This window comes from Nilaparvata lugens, chromosome 1 (assembly GCF_014356525.2).
Source record: "Nilaparvata lugens isolate BPH chromosome 1, ASM1435652v1, whole genome shotgun sequence".
Lineage (NCBI taxonomy): Eukaryota > Metazoa > Arthropoda > Insecta > Hemiptera > Delphacidae > Nilaparvata > Nilaparvata lugens.
In genome coordinates this window covers 28,183,361-28,204,587 of record NC_052504.1, presented here as the reverse complement: position 1 = coordinate 28,204,587, position 21,227 = coordinate 28,183,361, and the positions used below count along the sequence as shown (strand labels likewise).

Genomic DNA, 21,227 nt, shown 5'->3' with positions numbered 1-21,227 from the left:
GTAAATAAATATGTATATATGTTCAAGGTATTTTTTAAATTTTTTATAAGTGCATCCACTCACTACATAGTAAAGTGCAACAAATTTTTACTTATGCTGACCTGGAATCTAGAAAATAATGACTTGTGGAGCTGCTTCAGGTAAGTGTCTGTCTTATTTGAACAAATTTAATTCAATTTATGTGATTCACATAGGGTGCAGTGGGGTAAGTGCATTTTGGGGTAAGAGCATACTTTGCCTTTAAAAAGCTTAGTTTTTTACAAAATGTGCCCAAATTCAGTAAATATTAAGTTCAATATGTTTTTTACATTTACCAATTGAGGAAATAATATTTATTTTACAAAAACACAATATTACACCACATATTGTAGCATCCTACTTTTTCGGTCAACTCTGAAGTTCGTAAGGTTTTCTTAAAAAAATCGTAAAAAATACTAATTATTTAATAAACAAGTTTTTCTTGTATGAAATATATCATTTTTTAAGTGCTCTTTTCAGTGCCCTCCTTTGTTTTGTTACATTTTGTATACTGTATCGATTGGAGGGGGGTATGCTCTTACCCCTGAAAAGTAGTATGGCGGGGTAAGTGCATTTTCAAACAAGGGGTAAGTGCATACGGGGTATGCACTTACCCCGCTCCATGGTTACTAAAGCCACTTTCCTTTTTACACTAGCTTTACGCATTTAATCATACCTGTTTATATATCCCGTCCTTATCTTATCATTTTATAAGATTTATTTTAATGGTAAGATTACCTTGGGCCTAACTTTCTCTATTTTAATTTATGTTTTTCCTGTTTTATCACGCTTTTGCCTATCTGCTTATTCCTGTACTTGCTAGCCTAGTTTGTTATTTTTTGTTGCAGATTGCGCAGCCGAGTAGATCTTTAAGTAGAGCCTGCTATTAAAAGCTTGTGGAAAAACATTGTAGAATAGCTAATTCTAGTTAGTAAAGTGATAATGACTTTTTAAGTTAACATAAACTGTAAAGTGATAAAATGGTGCGAAATTATGTAAAAAAATCCAACAGGGGTGCAAATTACACCCCTGAGACCTTACAAAAAGCTATAACAGACATTAAAGCTAGGGTTATAACATGTGACAGAGCTAGTGTATTATACAACATCCCTAAACCTACATTAGTTGATCATGTGAAAGGAAGACGAGGCTTAAAATCAAATACGTATGGTAGGCCCACAGTATTACCACCTGAAGACGAACAACAATTAGCAGAGGCTCTTAAATTGATGGATAAAAATGGTTTTGGGCTGTCCCGAAAAGAAATTTTGCAACTGGTAAAGGAATATAATCACAAAAAGGTGAAAAAAGGTCATGAGCTTGCTAAAAATGCAAGCAGAAATTGCAAATATGCTTGTATCATATAAGAAGATCAATATATTGAAGAGAGGACGTCCCAGTTCCTCTAATGAGAAAGTGAAAAAGAAAAGGGCTGCAAATGAAGGACAACGAGCAGCAAGCATTCGGCTTGACAATGTTGGACACTTGCCTGAATATGCATATGTAATTGATGACACAAAACGATGCAAACTATGTGCTAAAGAAAGAGTAAGGTGCAAGGAATGTAGTACCCAGTTGTGTAAAAAAAGATGCAAACTTTGTTCTAAAGGTGTGACAACATTTATATGCATCAAATGTAATGTCCACTTGTGTTTCACACCAACAAGGAATTGCTTCACTACATACCACAATAAATAATGATTTTCATGTTCTTCACAAAGTAATGTTGGATGTACATGTTTTATACATGTACATGTCTTCAAATTCTTCTGAATTTATATTTGTAATACATTTATTTGATTTTTAGAAAAATGTACAATGTGGGTTATAATATTTGTGTCTGTGTTTATAATATAGCATAATAGAGTAACTATTGATTCAAAATAGAAATAACTACTATAGTATTATGATTTGCTTTAAATTTTGAAGAATATCTTCATATTTGGTTTACTGGTATCCTTATATTTGTTTATTTTTTAATATATTTTTTATTTTGTGAATTTTGATGTATTGAAATAATAGTCTTATGATTACCATGATTATAATAGTGTAATTATTATTGGTTTATGATAGGATATGAACAACTATGATAGTGTTTCTATAGGAATGAATGACTATGATAGTGTTTTGGTTTGCTTCAAATTTTGAAAGGTATTTCTATATTTTTGTATATTCTTATATTAGTGTGTATTTTTATATTATAATCATTTTGATGTAAAGATATAATGTAAGATATAATTTTCATTTTATTTCATTAGAAATGAAGCAGAATAGTGTAATTTCATGCCAAGAAAATTAAAGTTATGAAATTTACCTCTGATGCCCAATGTGAACTTGGGTTTACAAAAAATAAATGTGTTCATAAAAAATGAGGTTATGTACAAAAAACATTTTGTCTTCATTTTATTGTCAAATAAACATTACAGAATAAGGGAAATTTTTTTGTTTTTTTTTTTAATTTCAAAAATAAGTAAATTGGGAATGAAAGGGTTAAAAAAACATCTGATTTGGTTTGGAGTACGGTAGTATCAGTATCTACATCTGCTGTAAGGTTAGGTGATGTAGTTAGTTGCTTGTTAGTGGTGAAAGTAATTAATAAGTACTAGGACTAAGAAAAGTGTTTAGTGTTTGTGTTGAATTAATATTTAATTTGTGGAATTAGGTACAACTACAACATGTTTAGGAAAAGAACTCATGACATTATGAATAAGATAAAAGACACGGAAAATAATGAAGTGAAATTAGCTGTTACAGAAGAATGCAACGCTTTTAATATAAGTTCACTTCCGGTAGTAATAGATATAATGCCTATCTATGAAAGTAATTATTGCAGTGCAGGAATAGAAAATAATGAAAGTGTTAATAACTTAGAAGAAGCAGTAGAAGTAGAAGTTAGTACAACTACTGAAAACGCCAACATGAACATAGAACATGAAAGTGTTAATAACTTAGAAGAAGCAGTAGAAGTAGAAGCAGTACCAATTTGGGTAGAAGAAGATAATGTTATCATTGAAAATTTCACAGGAGACTCTGAGGTAAGTCTAGGCTTAGACATAGGCCTACATGATGACTTAGACCCAGGCCTAGATCAAGCAAATTGTGATCTAGGCCTAACTAAAAAAGGTACAGTTAGGAAGAGGAGATTGCCAAGTCAAAGTAAAGAAGAAAGAAAGACTAAGAGAATAATTGCATTGAAGGATAAGCATTGTATTCTTCCCCCATGTGCTAATAGTTGTTTTTTACGTTGCAGCCAAAATATATCTTATGATCAAAGAAATAATATAAACCAAGCGTTTTGGGAAAAGTCTTGGGCCGACAGGAAAGCGTATATCCTGACTACCTGTGAGCGTCTTGATAAAAAAAGAAAAACATCTCAATCAGAATTAGTTAGTAAAAGGAACAAAACATTCCAGTACTTTCTTTTGGGAGAAAATGGTCAAAAGATTTGTGTATCTTTCTCCTGGCCACACTTGGCTACAAGCCGAAAAATGATCGTTTCATTTTTGAAACACTTTCAAAGACACCAAGCAATCGAATAACGCCTATCCCTGATAGAAGAGGCAAACGAAAGCCAACAAACTTTATTCCTAAAGATGATATGAAAGCCCACATACTATCATTTCAACCACAAATTTCCCATTATAGACGGGAGCATGCTCCAAAAACATTTTATCTCTCAAGTGACATAACCATTAAATTGATGCATAAGGACTTTTTGGAGAAACACCCTGAATCAAAATGTTCTTATGAAGTGTATCAATGTCAAATAAGAAAAATGAGAATTTCATTTGCTAAACTTGGCAACGAAGAATGTGAAACTTGTGATCAGTTTAAACTGCATGGTCACAGAGAAAATAATATGATTGATGATTGTCAAGAGTGTATTAACTGGACCAAACACATCAATGCAGCTAAGGAGTCGAGGGAACTGTACAAAGCTCAGAAGAAAATTCTTGATCTAACCACTTTGGTAGTATCAGCCGATTTGAAAAAATTATAATGCTACCCAGAGTCGAAACTTTTAAAAAAGTTTTATTCACAAAGAGACTTGTAGCTTATCATGAAAGCTTTGTACCTATCGGAGATAATCCTTAATCTAAACCTTATGCCGTTGTATGGCATGAGGCAATTACTGGCCGCAACAAGGAGGATTTAATAAGCACTTTTTATGCTTTTCTGAAAGAAAAGAGAGACTTCAAACACATCATAATTTGGTTAGATAATTGCTCAAGCCAAAACAAGAATTGGTGTTTTTACACCTTTTTGGTTCAAGTAATAAATTCAAATGAGATATCTTGTGATACAATAGAAGTCAACTACTTCGAGGCAGGGCACTCTTTTATGAGTGCGGATAGCTTTCATCATAATGTGGAACAATTGCTCAAAAAAGCAGGAAAAGTGTATGACTTCCAGGATTTCGTCAAAGCTGTTAAAAATTCAAGAAAAAACGTAGATGTTAAAGAAATGACATTTTCTTATGGAAAGACTTTACATCTCAACAAAATTTGAAAAAAGGACACAAACCGCACTTACATGTGTGAAATAGTTCAGGTAAGAACGTAAGATAGTTGATAACTTTTGTTAGCCTGAAAATAATCATACCGTACTTAGTTCAAGTGGACCTAATATTTCAGCTTGCTACTGCTTAGAGTAACTATTCTAACCACCTGCATGCTGGAATATTAAGTTTGCTTGAACTAAAGTGACTCATGGTATTTTTATGCCTACAAAAGTTTACTGATGTCAAAAAAATTTGCAATTCTAATCAAAATTAATTTGAAATATGTTGAGGATAGAAAAATAACTGGAATATTAACAATAGTTTTTATGGAAACCGAATAAATGACACAACTATCAAAATCAAAAAAATTAGTACAAAAAATATTATAGCTTATACATTGTACACAAGAAGCATAAGAGATAAAGCCTCTTCTAGATATACCAGTTGATACCAACATATCGCTCTAACAATCACGATGTTGAAGCTCCAACCAGTCGACAACTTACAGCCAACCAATGTTGATGATTCCAAATCGTTGGGGCTTTTGACACTGGAAGTTGTAGTCATATGTTGGTGAGGTCAGGACGACCCTTTATCTCTGTTTACTATTTACTTAAACTATTTAGGCCCAAGGGTTCATGATCTACATTACTGCCAAATTTCAGTCCAGTTGGTTAAGAGTACAGATTTCGCGTTTATCCAGAACAATAACGATAGACAGATACAGAGATAAACTATCTCTACTTTGTTAGTGACAGTTAAACAATATTTGAATGCATTTCATATCAAATCAGTCTGTAATACTTTTCAACAAAATTATTTTCAATTATTTGTATTTTACTTCTAAATTTAAATTCCAGGTTAAAGCAAAACGAGGCAGTTATAAATTCATTGGAGTATAAGACTTCTTTCACTGCAGAAGATCAAGAGTCAAAAGAACTGGACTTCTTGATGAACAAAATTTTAAAAAAGAAAAGTGAACATTTTGAAATTCCTGAGGCTATGAGTGAACCTCAAGGGTTTCTCAAAGAAAAAAGGGACAACCTTCTGAAGGATTTGGGTGGTGTTATCCCAAACAGTCGAAAATTGTTTTGGGAGAACTTACCAGTTAGAGAAGTCGCCTAATCGACTAATAACAACAAGTTGGTTTCATTTTCGTTTATAACAGTTTCATTTTCTTGGTATTAATAAATATTAAATAAACTTATCAATTTTATTGACATTTGGAGTTTTATTTAGCTCCGTACTGCGTTTTCATTAAGTAAATTTGGTATGTTATAAACTACAATACCTAGCAAAAATGCAGTTTAAAACCCTTTGTCGACGGACGGTACTCACAAGTAGTACCACCAACTTTGAGCATCATTTATAAACATTGTATTGGCCGGAACGTCTATTTCAGACAATCGGTACTTTCCAGTACCAGTTCTGTCTATGATAGAACAGTTGTAGAGTCGAAAGATAATAGAGTGCTCTGTTGAGATGGCACCAAAGCCACCTGTATCATGCAAATCCGGTCATCTCAGAATTGCAATTTTCGTATTTTTTTAATATAATTACTGTAACTGATATGGTGATGGAATATATATTTTTGTGGTAACTCATATTTCAAGAATAAGATAAAATATTCATCCAAGGGATAAAACAAACCTGATGAATATTATTTCCATGAAATGTAGTTGGACTCAGGAGTACCGTTGGGTCACAGTGAGCAACCGTAAACAACCTGACATAACCTCAACTGTGAAGTACATTGCGATTGTTTACAGTCTGACAAAAGCGCGTTTTGGTTATTTGTGAAGTTATTATATTTATTTGAAATTCTTTTTATTACTTGAAAATAAGTTTTATATATATTAGTCATCATATACAGTCATTAAAAATATAATATCAAAACTTTTACTGCCTAGTGATTTGTTAGAAGTGTTATTGTGTATTTTGGACTATGGGGTCAGTGAGTGTATCATTTATTTTTCTGTTACTTTGAGTGCCTAATCCTATAAAATGTCAAAACAAATATACAGAATTGATGAATCCATCATCAATATTATAGAAGAACTACCAATCGATTACGAAATAGACACAGACATTGAATCCGATGAGGAAGATTTGATAGTTACCAGCAGTGCTAAACAGGATGCAGATGATATTTGCACTTTTGATGCAGTAATTGAGGAGGAAATTCTTCGACAACAAGAAGAAGAGGACGAGGAAGAAGGAAATAAAAATGAAGAACATGAAACTATTATTAATCCACAACCATCGACTTCAGCAGCAGCTCTTGTAACACACAGGCCAGCATCAGCCTCAGACATATCCAGTACCGGTAAGAGAAAAACTAAAAATCAGAAAAAAACGAGCCAACCAGAAAGAACATGGGAGAAAGTTGACTTGACCACTAAAATAACTGATTATGAATTGCCAGAGGGTCCTGTAGAGGGAATGTTTGTGAACTGTGCTTGTTCAACTGACTATTTCTTGAAGTTTATTCAAAATACTTTAGAGAACATTTGCTTCCAATCCAACCTTTATGCTGTTCAGAGAAACAAGGTCCTCAATTTGAAAGAAGAAGAGCTGTTGACCTTCATTGGAATAAACTTTTTGATGGGATACCATGTTCTTCCTAGTTGGAAGGACTATTGGAGTGGGAGTGATGATTTGGGAGTGGAGATAGTGAAAAAAACAATGCCTAGAAACCGATTCGAATTGATCCTTGGTAATTTACATATTGTTGACAACACAACCATCGATAAAGAGTGTAGAGATCGGCTAGCTAAAGTTCGGCCCTTCTTGGATACAATTGAGAGCAATTTTGATGACTTTTATCATGGAACGAGAGAATTGGCTGTGGATGAATCAATGATACGCTTCAAAGGGAGATCCAGTATGAAGCAGTACAACCCAATGAAGCCGATAAAACGTGGATACAAATTATGGTGTTTGGCAGATCAAAGAGGGTACATCAAAAGATTCACTGTTTATCAAGGGCGAGACGAAGTGGTGGAAGAAGAATTTGAAGGGTTTGGGTTAGGAGAACGAGTGGTCTTGTCACTGACAAAAAAAGAATGGGGTGAGAGCAGAGTAGTTTATTTTGACAATTTTTTCACCTCAGTGAAACTACTAGAAAAATTGAAAAGTGAGAAGACTCTTGCTTGTGGGACAGTCAGAATCACAAGACAAGGAACCCCAAAAAACTTCATGTCTGACAAAGAAATGAAAAGAGGAGATTTTGATCATCGGAGCACCTGCACTGGAATCAGTTTCTTCAAATGGATGGATAAGAAGGCTGTTTTCTTTTCATCAAATTTCCATGGAAGCGAGTCAACAGAAGTGAGGAGGAAAGATGGAAGAGGGGAAGTACACGACGTGAATTGTCCAGTTGTAGTGAAGGACTATAATAAGTACATGGGGGTGTGGACCATGCGGATCAGCTAAGAAGTTCCTATACATTGGACAGGAAGTCAAAAAAATGGTGGCACCGCATTTTTTGGGGGGTGCTGGAAATTGCTTTTGTGAATTCTTATGTGGTACACAACCAGTTTGAAGAAAAAATCAGTCTTCTGCAATATAGGAGAAATGTAGCATGTGGTCTCATGAACTACAGGAAAGAGAAGCAGACAAAGACTCTGAAACGGAAGTCCCAAGAAGCAGCATCTTCAACTTCTTCAAAGAGGCGAGGGAAGAATCCATTCGTTCCTGATGATGTTCGCCTGGGAAATGTCGGTGTACATTTCCCAGTATATGGTGGGGCCAGGGAAAGGTGTGAGAACTGCAGCTTGAAAGGAGTTCAATCACGACCGCACTCGAAATGTAGCAGATGTGGAGTACCTCTGTGTTCCAATGAGAATAAAAACTGTTTTGTGGAATACCTCAGAATGAAATTGTAAATAAAAGTCCCTTGAAAGTAAACTACAATTCTTATAGTTTATCTATGGTGAAATCATATAGTTTTTAGAGTATTCATAGTGAAATTAATTAAAAATATTATTTAGTGGAACAATACAATGTTAATAATTAAAGCATATCAGTGAAAAGAATAGAATAGGATGGATTATAGAGAATAATGGCAAGCTGAAAACCATGCTTCAACTTTTTCCTGAGTTTTCCAAGAGAGAAACTTCCGATCCCATGGCCCAACGGTACTCCACCCAGATATCTGGAAAATGGTGAGTGAAAAAAAAAATTAAAAAAATTTTTCTTATATAATAGAAGTACCCTGAACAAGATTTTATCATAATTTACTTTTTCGAAGTTTCAAGTGTTGGGCTACAAAGGGATAAACAGATACTGCATTCTTCTTAGGTAGTCATGATTGTTCGGACTGAAGATTGATCAGACTTAGCCAGAATGCAGTAACAGATTTTTTTATAGCGAATAAAATATAATGGTAAGAATTATTGTTGATAAAATAACAAATGAATATATTTGACAATATAAAACAATAAACAGCAAAAATTACAAATTTATATAAAAACTACAAGCTTCCAACTTTACAGCTCTTTTTCTCCATTAATAGTGTGATGCAGATACTGCACTTATGCTAAGGAGGGCAATATTGTAAGCATTGTGATTAGTCAGATGAGAAAATAAATTATGTTGCAAATAGGTCAATAATATTGATCCTAGGAAATCTGTATCTCATCAAAATAGAGATTCAACACTATTAGCCTTCCGTACTGATTAAAAACTTCAGCAAATTGAATAAGATTAGGATTGTTTCTAATAAAGTACCATTTCAAAGCTTATACAACAATGCAAAACTGATGATAAAAGTTTTATCAATCTCAATAATTTGGATAGTAAAATTATTTATTGGATTCAGTAGGGCTAAATTGATTGCTACTGTTATTAATTTCCTAGTTAGCCTACCTTCTATTAATATCAATCACTGTCATCAATGTTGATTTTTTCCAGAATTCTTTGTCTAACACTGTTCACAGTGATAGGAATCTTGAATTAATCAATAATTGGTCAATGAGCTCATTATATTGCAATAATTACGAATTTTTGGGAACCCAACAAAGAAGCTCATTATATGTAGTCACATTATTAACAAACTTGCGCTTCGTGCTCGGCAGGGGGCTTCGCCACCTGCACCCCCAGTAGGGTAGGTTAGCAGCCTCCGCGCTCCGGCTGGGAGGCGGGCCTCGCCCGCCCAATCGCTTTTTATGAATGTTCAGCGTTGGATACAGTGTGTGAAAATTGTTTTCAATAAAGTTCTTATTGAACTTTACGCAGAGAAGATTCAGGAGATCGTCCTGCACTTACATTACATTATCATCTCAATATTAAGGGTGAAAGAAAAGGAGTATGTTATAAAACGTTTCTACACAAGTTTGACATAGATCAGTAAGAAATTGAGTTACACATTCTGAGCATGGAGTAAGGTCGATGAAAACAGAAAGCCATGGAAACACGACATCCTAGAAGAAAAAATAGAAATGGCATTCCTGGTGTGCTAAAAGATAGCACTGCTGCTTCAAATTCTAATCAAGAAAATACTAGAGGTGATGGGAAATTATTTGCAATATTGATTCTCTTAATAATCCGCCAAAAATGGAGTCGCATTATTGCCGGAAAACCACATCAAAACTTTACTTAGAGCCAATCATACATTCAAATCAATAACTCTACAACTTGTACTCTGAGCATTGCAAAACATAAATAAAATATCGATTTGTCGCTTCACTTTCAGGGAACTTGTTCAAAGCAAGAATATTGCTCTTTTAAAAAGGGAGAAAAATCTGTGTTATGACTGTTGTCAGTATGAGATTGCTAACATTACAGAAGAAATGTAAAAAACATTTAGATGATAAGATAAAAGCAAGAGAAGAAAAAGACAAGCAGAAGACTCTAGAAAATGAGTGAACCATCGTTTTTAAAACCAGAAAAATTTTTATGATCTAGAAGTTTGTTGTTCTCAAATCTTGTCTTTTTCTTGTTTCAATAGTTTTACCTATGTTGCTAATTGATTCCAGGTATTATTATTTGTAATCTAAAATTTATTCGATTTTATCTGTTAATTAGTTTTAATTAGGTAATAGGTAGCTTTATAAGTAATAATGGAGCCTGCATAATATATGAACAGTGAAAAAATGCTTCTGATTGATCTAATAGAAAAACATTTTAATATTATTGAATGTAAGAAGACTGACGTCATTTCAAATGAATACAGTTGGAGTGGGTAAAAATAGGAAACAAATTTAACAGCATCAACAGTCACATTGAACGAGATTCTTCCTCTTTAAAGACAATATGGGAGAATTTTAAGAAGAAAGCAAAAGCCATATTATTATGAAACAGGCAAGTGTAAAACTTTGTTTAATTTGTATATTTCTAGCTGCTTGAAATCAGGAAATATGTTTTAACCCTTCAGTGCACAATGGGTCACTCATGACCCATACCATTTAAACATTATTTTCTCATGAATTGAGTGTTATTTGGTCTGGATGTTCACATAGTCATCAGTGGCACTAGCTAGTCAGTCATTGTAGTACAATAAATGGTCGCTAGAGTGCAGAACTAGCTTGATAATTCCATTTTTCCACAGGCTTGCAACCTATGCATTAGTTGACAGGAATTCATATTTTGATTCTCACGTTAGAAATAAATTACAAACATTTGGATTATAAAAAATATAATAATTATCTTATTGTAGTTTTACTATTTGGTTCACATGATGACAAGTCTTCTCAAATAATTTTATCCCATTAATTTTCACTAAAAACAGTTTGTCTCACTGGTGACCCACTGTGCATTCGTCGGTTTGAATCCACATGGCAACATGGGCTGAAGTTTGAGGTTATAATATCGGTAATAGGTCGGAGTGATTGAAGTTCGGTTGCAATCGTTTTACAAGTTCAAACCAATTTTTATTCAATATCGGTTTTGTTTCTAGTGAGTATTATTGATAACTAGCCTAATTGGGTGTAAGTGCACGTCCAGTGCCAACATACCTATTATCAAATTTTTGGTTGGGATCGATTTAGTATGTTATTTTGAGCACAAAATCACAAAAATTGAACGGCGTTCACTATTGTTATTAAAATAAACTAAGTTCAAAGTAGCAGAACTTTACATGCATTTAACCTATAAGTAGCAACCTAAGTAGCTAAGGTTAGGAAAAGCTTTATGTTAGGAAAGCTTATAGGTTAGGAAAAGCTTTGGGTTAGAAAAACTCAGATTATGAATATCATAATTTGATGATTTCAATAATCAAAATGGCTGCTACTCATAGGTTAAATGCATGTAAAATTGTGCTACTTTGAACTTATTTTATTTAAAAAACAATAGTGAGCGCCGTTTAATTTTTGTGATTTTGTGCTCAAAATAACATACTAAATCGATCCCAACCAAAAATTTGATGACAGGTATGTTGGCACTGGACGTGCACTTTAGCACCTAATTGATTTGTGTTGAATAAACAATACAGTTGACATGATTGTGTATGCCAGTAATAGTAGGCAATGTGAAGTTGAGAAGTGTTTTGCATGCCCACTTTGCTAGGTCACATAATTTATTATTGTATAAAATTATTTGTGAAAGTGTAGTCATTTGAGTTGAAAATTAGGGTTATTTCTATTTCAAATTCATTAGATTAGTTATTAGTTGGTCTATAGTATGAGTTTAGTTTATTGAAGCGATTCAAAAACAATTTAATTCAAAATTAATTCAAGCGATTCAAAAACAAACAACTCAGATAAAAACTACTATAAGAAAATAAACTGGCCAAATATAACAGATTCCCTTAAAAACGAAACCTGGCAAAGAGTATTAGAATCAACTGATGTAGATACCGCTTCTATCAATTTCAATAGCATTATACTGGAAATATTGGAGAAAAATACAACAATTCATGTTCACAAAGCAAAAAGCAGAAAATTGAAGCCTTGGATTACGGGTGGTCTTCTGTCATCCATACACCGCCGTGACAAACTAGCTAAAGAGGCCAGAGCAAACCCACAAAATGTGTTACTCAATTCAAAATATAAACGATATAGAAATACATTGAAGTCATTAATCAAACGCGCGAAATTCGATTATTATAAAATTAAAATACAAGAATCTAACGGGGACCCTAGGTAATTCTGGGACATTGTTAACGATGTTGCGGGACAGCCTACAGACAAATCTAAATTTCCCTTGAATGCTTTTGAGGAACATCGTAACACTGCACCCCCTCTTCCGAAGATATCAAACAAATGGTAATAAGTTTAATAGGTATTATGTATCAGTCGGTCGCGGGCTGGCTGAGGCTCTTGACCCCGCCGGTCCACTTTAGGTGGACGACGCTGACCACGCAGCTGATTCTATGTTCCGGCTGCGGCCAGTTACACGGCAGGAGCTTATTGAGGTGGTAGGGAGCATTAAGGGCAACTCTGCGCCGGGCTGGGATAATATACCATCAAAATGTATTAAAAACAATATTGCCACTTTGATTACTCCCTTGCTTCATATGGTTAACCTCAGATCAAACACAAATAAATTTCCAAAACCATGTAAAATAGCCAAAGTGGTACCAATCTATAAATCAGGTCAAAAAAACTTAACATCTAATTACAGACCGATTTCTCTACTTTGCACCTTATCTAAGATCATTGAAAGATGTGTTAAATTACAGCTTGCTGATTACTTGGAGCGTGAGAAAATAATATCAGATCTCCAGTTCGGTTTTAGAAAGGACAGGAGCACGTCTCATGCATTTTTTGAGTTTTCTAAAAACATAACTAAGGAGATTGGAGATAGGAGACGTGTCCTGGTTACTTTCCTGGACCTAGCTAAAGCATTCGACTCCATAGATCGACATAAGTTAATTTCAAAATTGCATTACATAGGTGTTAAATCGTTGGAGTGGTTCATAAGCTACCTGGAGAACCGCATCCAATACGTTAGTATAAATGGCGTTAACAGTGAAAAGGCTGGAATCGACTATGGAGTGGTTCAGGGAAGTACACTGGCGCCGCTTTTGTTCCTGATATACATCAATAATTTAGAGAAGGTTTCCAAGGGTGGCGGGTTGTTCCTTTTCGCTGATGACGCGGCGGTGGTGTCGTCTGGCTGCACGTGGGACGAAGCTTACGAACAGGCGGGGGCAGACTTGGTCAAAATCAAACGCTGGATGGAGCAGAATACCTTAACATTAAATGTAGAAAAAACCAAGCATCTGCCAATATTTTTCAGAAGTGACAGTGACCCTGCTCCGAGACGGCTGGCCCTCCACTCCTGTGGTGACCTGCAGTCGGTGGACTGCGGTTGCAATGTCATAGAGCGTGTGGAACAATACAAATATTTAGGTGTAATAATTGATCATAAATTATCCTGGGTTCCACACATTCAGGGAGTTAAAAACAGGCTTAGAAAACTCATTTATGCCTTTTCGCAGCTTGGAGGGGTGCTGACTGTGGGTCAGTGTAGGACGGTTTACTTTGCCTACGTGCAGTCGTTGCTCCAGTATGGTGTCCTGGCGTGGGGGGGAGTCTCGGCCGCCGCGCTGCATCCACTAGCTGTCACACAGAGATCACTCATCAAAATAATTCGAAATAAAAATATCCGATTTCCTACTGAACAATTCTACACCGAATTTCCTGTTCTTGACATAAGACAAATCTACATTAAAACTCTTCTTATTTTTATCAAATCGTACAGAACAGAAATTTTTACACAGCTGAACCATAACTACCCCACTAGACATATGCTGAATTTTGGGTTTAATAGACCTAGAGCTACCTTTACATCGGTCGATAACAACCCATTTCGTATTGCTCACCTACTTCATCGCAATCTTCCGATCACAATAAAAGAGGCTGAGGGATGCAGTGTTGCTAACTACAAAAAGAAGATAGTCACATGGTCACAAATTTTCAGGAGAAACCAATTTATCAAACACTATTAGAAATATGGACAGTCCAGTGCAATTTTTCAATTTTTTTTTAATCAAGAAATATTAGATCATATTTGTCATGAGTCACACAAATACAGCGTCCAAATTGATCCGAATAAACCCTACCCATTGACTCAGGCTGAACTGAAAAAGTTCCTGGGTATATGCACACTAATGTCGATCATTCATCTTCCCAGTTCTAGATCTTATTGGAATGAGGTTATTGGAAGCAATGTGATAAAAGAAACTATGCCAGTCAAGAAATTTGAGGAGATAAGGAAAGTGCTTCACTTCAATGATAATACCAAATTACCACCACCTGGTCAACCTGGTGCTGACAGGCTACTCAGAATAAGGCCTGTGCTTGATCATTTAAACAAACAATTTTCTCAAATACCACTAGAAGAGTCTCTGGCTGTTGATGAACAAATATGTACCACTAAGGGTAGGCATCATCTTAAACAGTACAACCCGATGAAACCTCACAAGTGGGGATATAAACTTTTTGTTCTATCAGGAGTTAGTGGGTTTGCTTACCAAGTTGAAATTTATAGTGGACTTGAAGACAATGCTGATGAGAGAGCTGCACGTGGTGAACGTCACTTGGGAGCAAGTGGCAATATTGTGATGAGGCTAGCTAGAGTTATTCCTAGTGATCATCATCATAAATTGTACTTCGACAATTATTATACCTCTCTGCCTCTTCTTGTTGAGCTGGAAAAGAGGAATATACACTCTCTAGGTACATTCTGACGAAACAGATTTCCTGGTTTAAAATTATCAATGGAGGCAAACATCAAGAACAAAGAAAGAGGGTATTCTGAAGAGAATATAGCCAACATTGTGAGTGTATCTGCTATGATATGGAAGGACAATAAAATAATTTCTTTGGCTTCCACATTTGTAGGAGAGAGTCCAAAAGTGAAAGTCAAGAGGTATGACAGGAGGAGAAAACAAACTGTGGAAGTAGAATGTCCTCAAATTGTCACTGTTTACAACCGCCACATGGGAGGAGTTGATACATTGGACAGCATGATAGGGAGGTATCGGAATCGTATGAGGAGCAGAAAATGGTATTTTCGCATCTTTTATCATCTCTTGGACCTATCAATTGTTAATGCATGGCTCCTATACAGAAGATGCTGCAAAGAGAAAGGAGAAAGAAAGGTGATGAAGCTTGCAGATTTCAGGACAGAACTTGGTCTTGTACTTTGCAAACAAGGTCAACCAGTCACCACACCACGAGGAAGGCCCAGAAATAGTGATGTTGAAGTGGAGATACAGGCAAAGAGACTAAGAGGACCGGCAGCTCCTACTCCATTGAAAGATGTGCGACTAGATCAAACTTCCCACTGGCCACTGTGGGACAAAGATCGTCAAAGATGCAAGATGCCAGGGTGCTCTTTGAAAGCCTACTCATATTGTTTAAAGTGTGGGGTGTTTTTGTGTGACCGCAAGGACAAACATTGCTTCACCGAATTCCACAATAATTAGTGTGAGAGAGTAAGGCATCATCATTTTGTATATAGTAATTTTTCAACCATTAGAATATAAGTAATAATTAACCCTTTGTTTGATTTTGTATCCATTCGGATACATAGATTTCAATGATATTCTGTTTCAATGAGAACTAGTTTTATAAAGTTCTGAATGCTTGTGTGTCCATTTGGATTCATTGTGCTATCTATCTAGCAGTCCAGTATTTCAGTACAAAGAACCTAACAACAAGAAGTACAAATTGAGTGTGTCCGCTTGGATACATTGTCAAAGTGAACAAACTACTCTTGCGCTCTACAAGCTGTATCCATTCAGATACAATGTGGAGGCCTCAACTTCAAATACAAATTGCAATATAATTGATTATTGTTATTTTCCATCTAGATATCTCTTCTATTTTCTAGTTTTTTATGTTCTTCATTATTTTTCTTCATATATGGTTCTATTCTCATTTCAGGCGGCAACACAGTTCAATGGACGCATCCAAAAAATTGTTGAATTGGCTCAGCTCAACAATGTTCTCATTCCTGATCCAGATATTTTCGAAGAGATTGATGTGGATATTGAAGAAATGGACAATCAATTCCAGGATAAAGATTCAGATCAAAGTTCTCTTCTACCAACATTGACTTCATCTCTCCACGATTTATTGGCTGAGTTGGAAGAAGAGGAAGAACAAGGTGAGGTGCCTGATCTATCTAATCTCAATATGAATAACATTTTGGAAGAGGATCTCACCGAAATACAATAGTAGTTCGGCCAACTGATAAATAACATGCCAGCTTCAACCAGTTTCAATATAGATGACAATACAACTGCTACTACAATTTCAACTGCTACTACATATGCCTCTTCTTCTTCTTCTTTTTCTTCTTCTTCTTCTTCTTCTTCTTCTTCTCTTCTTCTTGCAAACGAAAAAGGCAATGTAAAGGCTTCGACAGACAGACGCGACACAGGCTCGGGACAAACCGAGCGATATTGAGCTCGGGAAAATATCGCTAGTTTACCGAACTGAACATTCACACACGCGCTGCACGCAGACGCTCGGAATTCGGTAGAACCATCCTGTCCTGTTAAAAAGGACATCTGTTGAAAACCATCCTGTCCTGTCCTGTTTAGGTTAGTTGTGTGTTTACCGTAGCCTACTGCTTCTCAATATGGCGAATGCAGAGCAAATCATAAATTTTGTTAAAGAAAATAGTTTGCTGTTTGTTTATAGCCATCCTTTGTATAAGGATACAAGAGCGAAGGATAAAAAGTGGAAGGAGCTAGGAGAACAACTGGATAAAGATAGTAAGTATACATTTATGGGTTATTTATTTGATACAGCAGTAGACAGTAATCAGTGTCGGTGCCTCACCTTTAAATTTTATAATACTACAATTATTGTATGTTATTAAAAAGTTATAAATATTAAATTTATTATACTTTTAAAAACAAAATTGCCTACAGGGTATACAAAGTACTACCGTAGTATATTACAGGTTGTGTTGACTAACGTTACCTAACCTTAATTACAGCATACAGAATGAAGATCAATCATTAGTTTGAGAATCACGAAATTGGTTCCTCAGCAATAAGGTTTTCACTAAAATATTGAATAAACCTTCCTCTTATTTCATAGGTGAAGATGTGTCGTTTGAATACATGTCATCTCCCCTTGTTGCGGTTCCAGTTGATTAAGTACATCAGTATATTTTTCATCGCAGTTCTCTAAACGTAAAAAATTGTGAAGCAAACATGCAGCTGAGACAATAAATTTAATATTGAACCAGGAGAATACGGTTCCAATGGTGCCGGCATATCATCTTTCTTCCATAACTTTTCATAAATTCATAAAGAGACTGACAAATCAATTTTTTCATATCAATTTCAACTTTTTACATAGTATATTATGAAGAAAATATGTTAAGTAGTAATTATATTATAAAGTTCAATTATATTATTTGCACTAGGAGCAATAGTGGTAAGATTTGGGAAGATTGGATACATTTGGGAAGAATTGATTTGATTAGATGCATTTTTGGAAAGAATAATTAGAACATTCAAAAAACAGGAATAAAAATGAATATTCTTCATAAGGGTCATTCTCCAGATGCGTACAGAACATGGTTACAAGCCTAGTGAAAGAAATCATGAATTTTTAATTCTATTTTTACATGTTAAATACTTACTAAGCATCGATATTAACCCAATAATACAGTTAATAAACCTTTATTAGGCTTGCAAGCAAGCCGCAAGAAAGTGAGAGACTTCCGAAACATTTTCGAATTAATATTATTGAAAGATACTAATGGAGGGATCTGCTTCCTTGGAAAATCAAAAAAAAAACTGAATAAAAATGAATATTCTTCATAAGGGTCATTCTCCAGATGCGTACAGAACATGGTTACAAGCCTAGTGAAAGAAATCATGAATTTTTAATTCTATTTTTACATGTTAAATACTTACTAAGCATCGATATTAACCCAATAATACAGTTAATAAACCTTTATTAGGCTTGCAAGCAAGCCGCAAGAAAGTGAGAGACTTTCGAAACATTATATTGAATTAATTATATTGAAAGTTGCTAATGGAGGGAGCTGCTTTCTTGACAAATCAAAAAAAAAACTGAATAAAAATGAATATTCTTCATATCCATATTAATTAAAATACTCGAATATAGAATATTAGAATATATTTCTCGATATACAGGTAGGCCAATACTCTCATAGGTATATAGAGAAAAATCTCAAAAAACATAATAGATATATTTGATAATCTAGTAAGGTGGGATCAGATAAAATTCCCTCCCCGCAAGAGAAAACTGGATATGCCAGTGCCTCGAACATTTCATAGTTATTCTGTCATGTACAGAAATGATTAAAACCCTCAAAATGTAACCAGTTTTACAAATCGGTTAGTTTGACAATTTGATGAAAGTACAACTGAATTCAGCTCAAGCAAACGCGATGTGCTTTAATATTCAAAGCTGAATGTTACATTCATCCATTCTAAATTATATGGATATCCATCTCTGTGATTTATAGCCATTAAATCAATTTTGGGGGGGGGGGAAATTGATTGATTATCCGATTTCTAGGCAAAATCTAGATGTACAAGACATGCAAGGTTGATGAGAAAATCGAAGAAGCGGAAATCGAAGAAACGGCAAGCGAGCAGCAAGAAAGTGAGTGACTTCCGAAACATTTTCGAATTAATATTATTGAAAGATACTAATGGAGGGATCTGCTTCCTTGGAAAATCAAAAAAAAAACTGAATAAAAATGAATATTCTTCATATCCATATTAATTAAAATACTTGAATATAGAGAATTAGAATATATTTCTTGATATACAGGTAGGCCAATACTCTCATAGGTATACTGAAAAAATTCTCAAGAAAATATAATATACATATATTTGATAATTTAGTTAGGTGGGATCAGAGAAAAGTCCCTCCCCTTGAGAGAATCCTGGATATGCCAGTGCCTCGAACATTTCATAGTTATTCTGTCATGTACAGAAATGATTAAAACCCTCAACATGTAACCAGTTATACAAGTCAGTTAGTTTGACAATTTGATGAAAGTACAACTGAATGCAGCTCAAGCAAATGCAATATGCTTCAATATTCAAAGTTGAATGTTACATACATCCATTCTAAAATATATGGACATCCAACTCTGTGATTCATAACCACTAAATCAATTTGGGGGGGGGGAAATTGATTGATTATCCGATTTCTGGCAAAATCTAGATGGACCAGACATGCAAGGTTGATGAGAAAATCGAAGAAGCGGAAATCGAAGAAACGGCAAGCGAGCAGCAAGAAAGTGAGTGACTTCCGAAACATTTTCGAATTAATATTATTGAAAGATACTAATGGAGGGATCTGCTTCCTTGGAAAATCAAAAAAAAAAAAAAATAAAAAAATAAAGATAAAAAACGAATAAAAATGAATATTCTTCATAAGGGTCATTCTCCAGATGCGTACAGAACATGGTTACAAGCCTAGTGAAAGAAATCCTGAATTTTTAATTCTATTTTTACATGTTAAATACTTACTAAGCATCGATATTAACCCAATAATACAGTTAATAAACCTTTATTACAAATGATTACATATAAATATTTGTCCACTGAACGTGATAAGTCACTTCTGTGGACAGTCATCTGTAGTTTAAGACAGTTAGAGCTTACATCTTATTTCTATATTCGATTTTACATCTTTAAAACGGGATAATAATGATAAACTATAGTATTTGAGGTAATCCCTGCAATTTTATCCTTGTTTATTCAATTACTTGAAAAGAAAAATCCAATTGAACTCTTGTCTCCTAGTTTACAATCACTTCTGTGGACAGATTCAAATAGTTCAATAAATTTTTACTAGGCAGCGCTATTGTAGTTATCCACCAACTGTAGGAAGAAGGAGTAGCCATATCAATTCTGTGACCAGTTATAAAAAGGTAAATACATTTTTAATTATAATACTATTTAATAGTAATGCAGTTCTTATGATTCTACAATCACTATCAACATTAACACTGTTGATAACCTCGAAAGTAAACTCAATTATGGGCTGGTTATTTTCATTCATCACTTCTGTGGACAGCTATTGTCCACACAAGTGATGCCTGTCAACGGAAGAGATTGTTAACTCATTGCTGATAATCTTCAACTTGTATGTGTTAAAATCAGTTATTCCTACAATCAATTGAAACTTCTAGGCATGCTTGAATGAGAAAATCTTGCATTTTTGTTTCTTTGCCAATTTAGTCCAAATGTTGTTAATTTAAATTTTGTCATGAGAGATGCCTTCTGATCACAATGGTTTATTTCTAATCAAGTTTTTTTCAATTTTTCTAGTTATTCTTGCATAATTTATGTTTAGTCTGATCGTGCCTAGAACAGAAAAGATTGATTAGAGGTGTAAGAGGGGAAGTGAATCTGTTCATTCATGAAAGCATAGTAAAACTTCATTGCTGCCAACTCTGTACATTTAAAATTCTAATTTGCAGTTGTTTTAATGACCAAATTTGATTTTTTACAGATACATCTTAACAAAATTTTCTGTTCTAGGCGCTTTATTTTATTTATTTATTTTATTTTAATTATTACTAATTTCATTTGCTTTTTACTTGAAAATATTTTCTAGATATGAAATGGCAAGATCAAAAAAAGAACAAGAGCGTTATCTTGAGAGAAGGAGAGAGATGAGCATGAGGAAAGCTAGAGAACAGTTGCGAAGTAATCCTGTTAAATATGAAGAAATAAAGGCCAAAGATAGAAACCGATATAGAAGGAAAAAAGAAGAAGGGAAAGTAAAGTTGAAAGGAGAAATGAGTA

The 21,227-nt window shown here is 34.4% G+C and overlaps 1 protein-coding gene across 1 annotated transcript; it reads left to right on the top strand.

Moving 5' to 3' along the window:
- The first annotated feature begins 6,523 nt into the window (after window positions 1–6,523).
- LOC120349657 (piggyBac transposable element-derived protein 3-like) lies at window positions 6,524–7,954 on the top strand. Its single transcript, XM_039420168.1, has one exon. It carries the CDS (start codon window positions 6,524–6,526, stop codon window positions 7,952–7,954), a length of 1,431 nt encoding a protein of 476 aa, XP_039276102.1.
- Window positions 7,955–21,227: the final 13,273 nt, after the last annotated feature.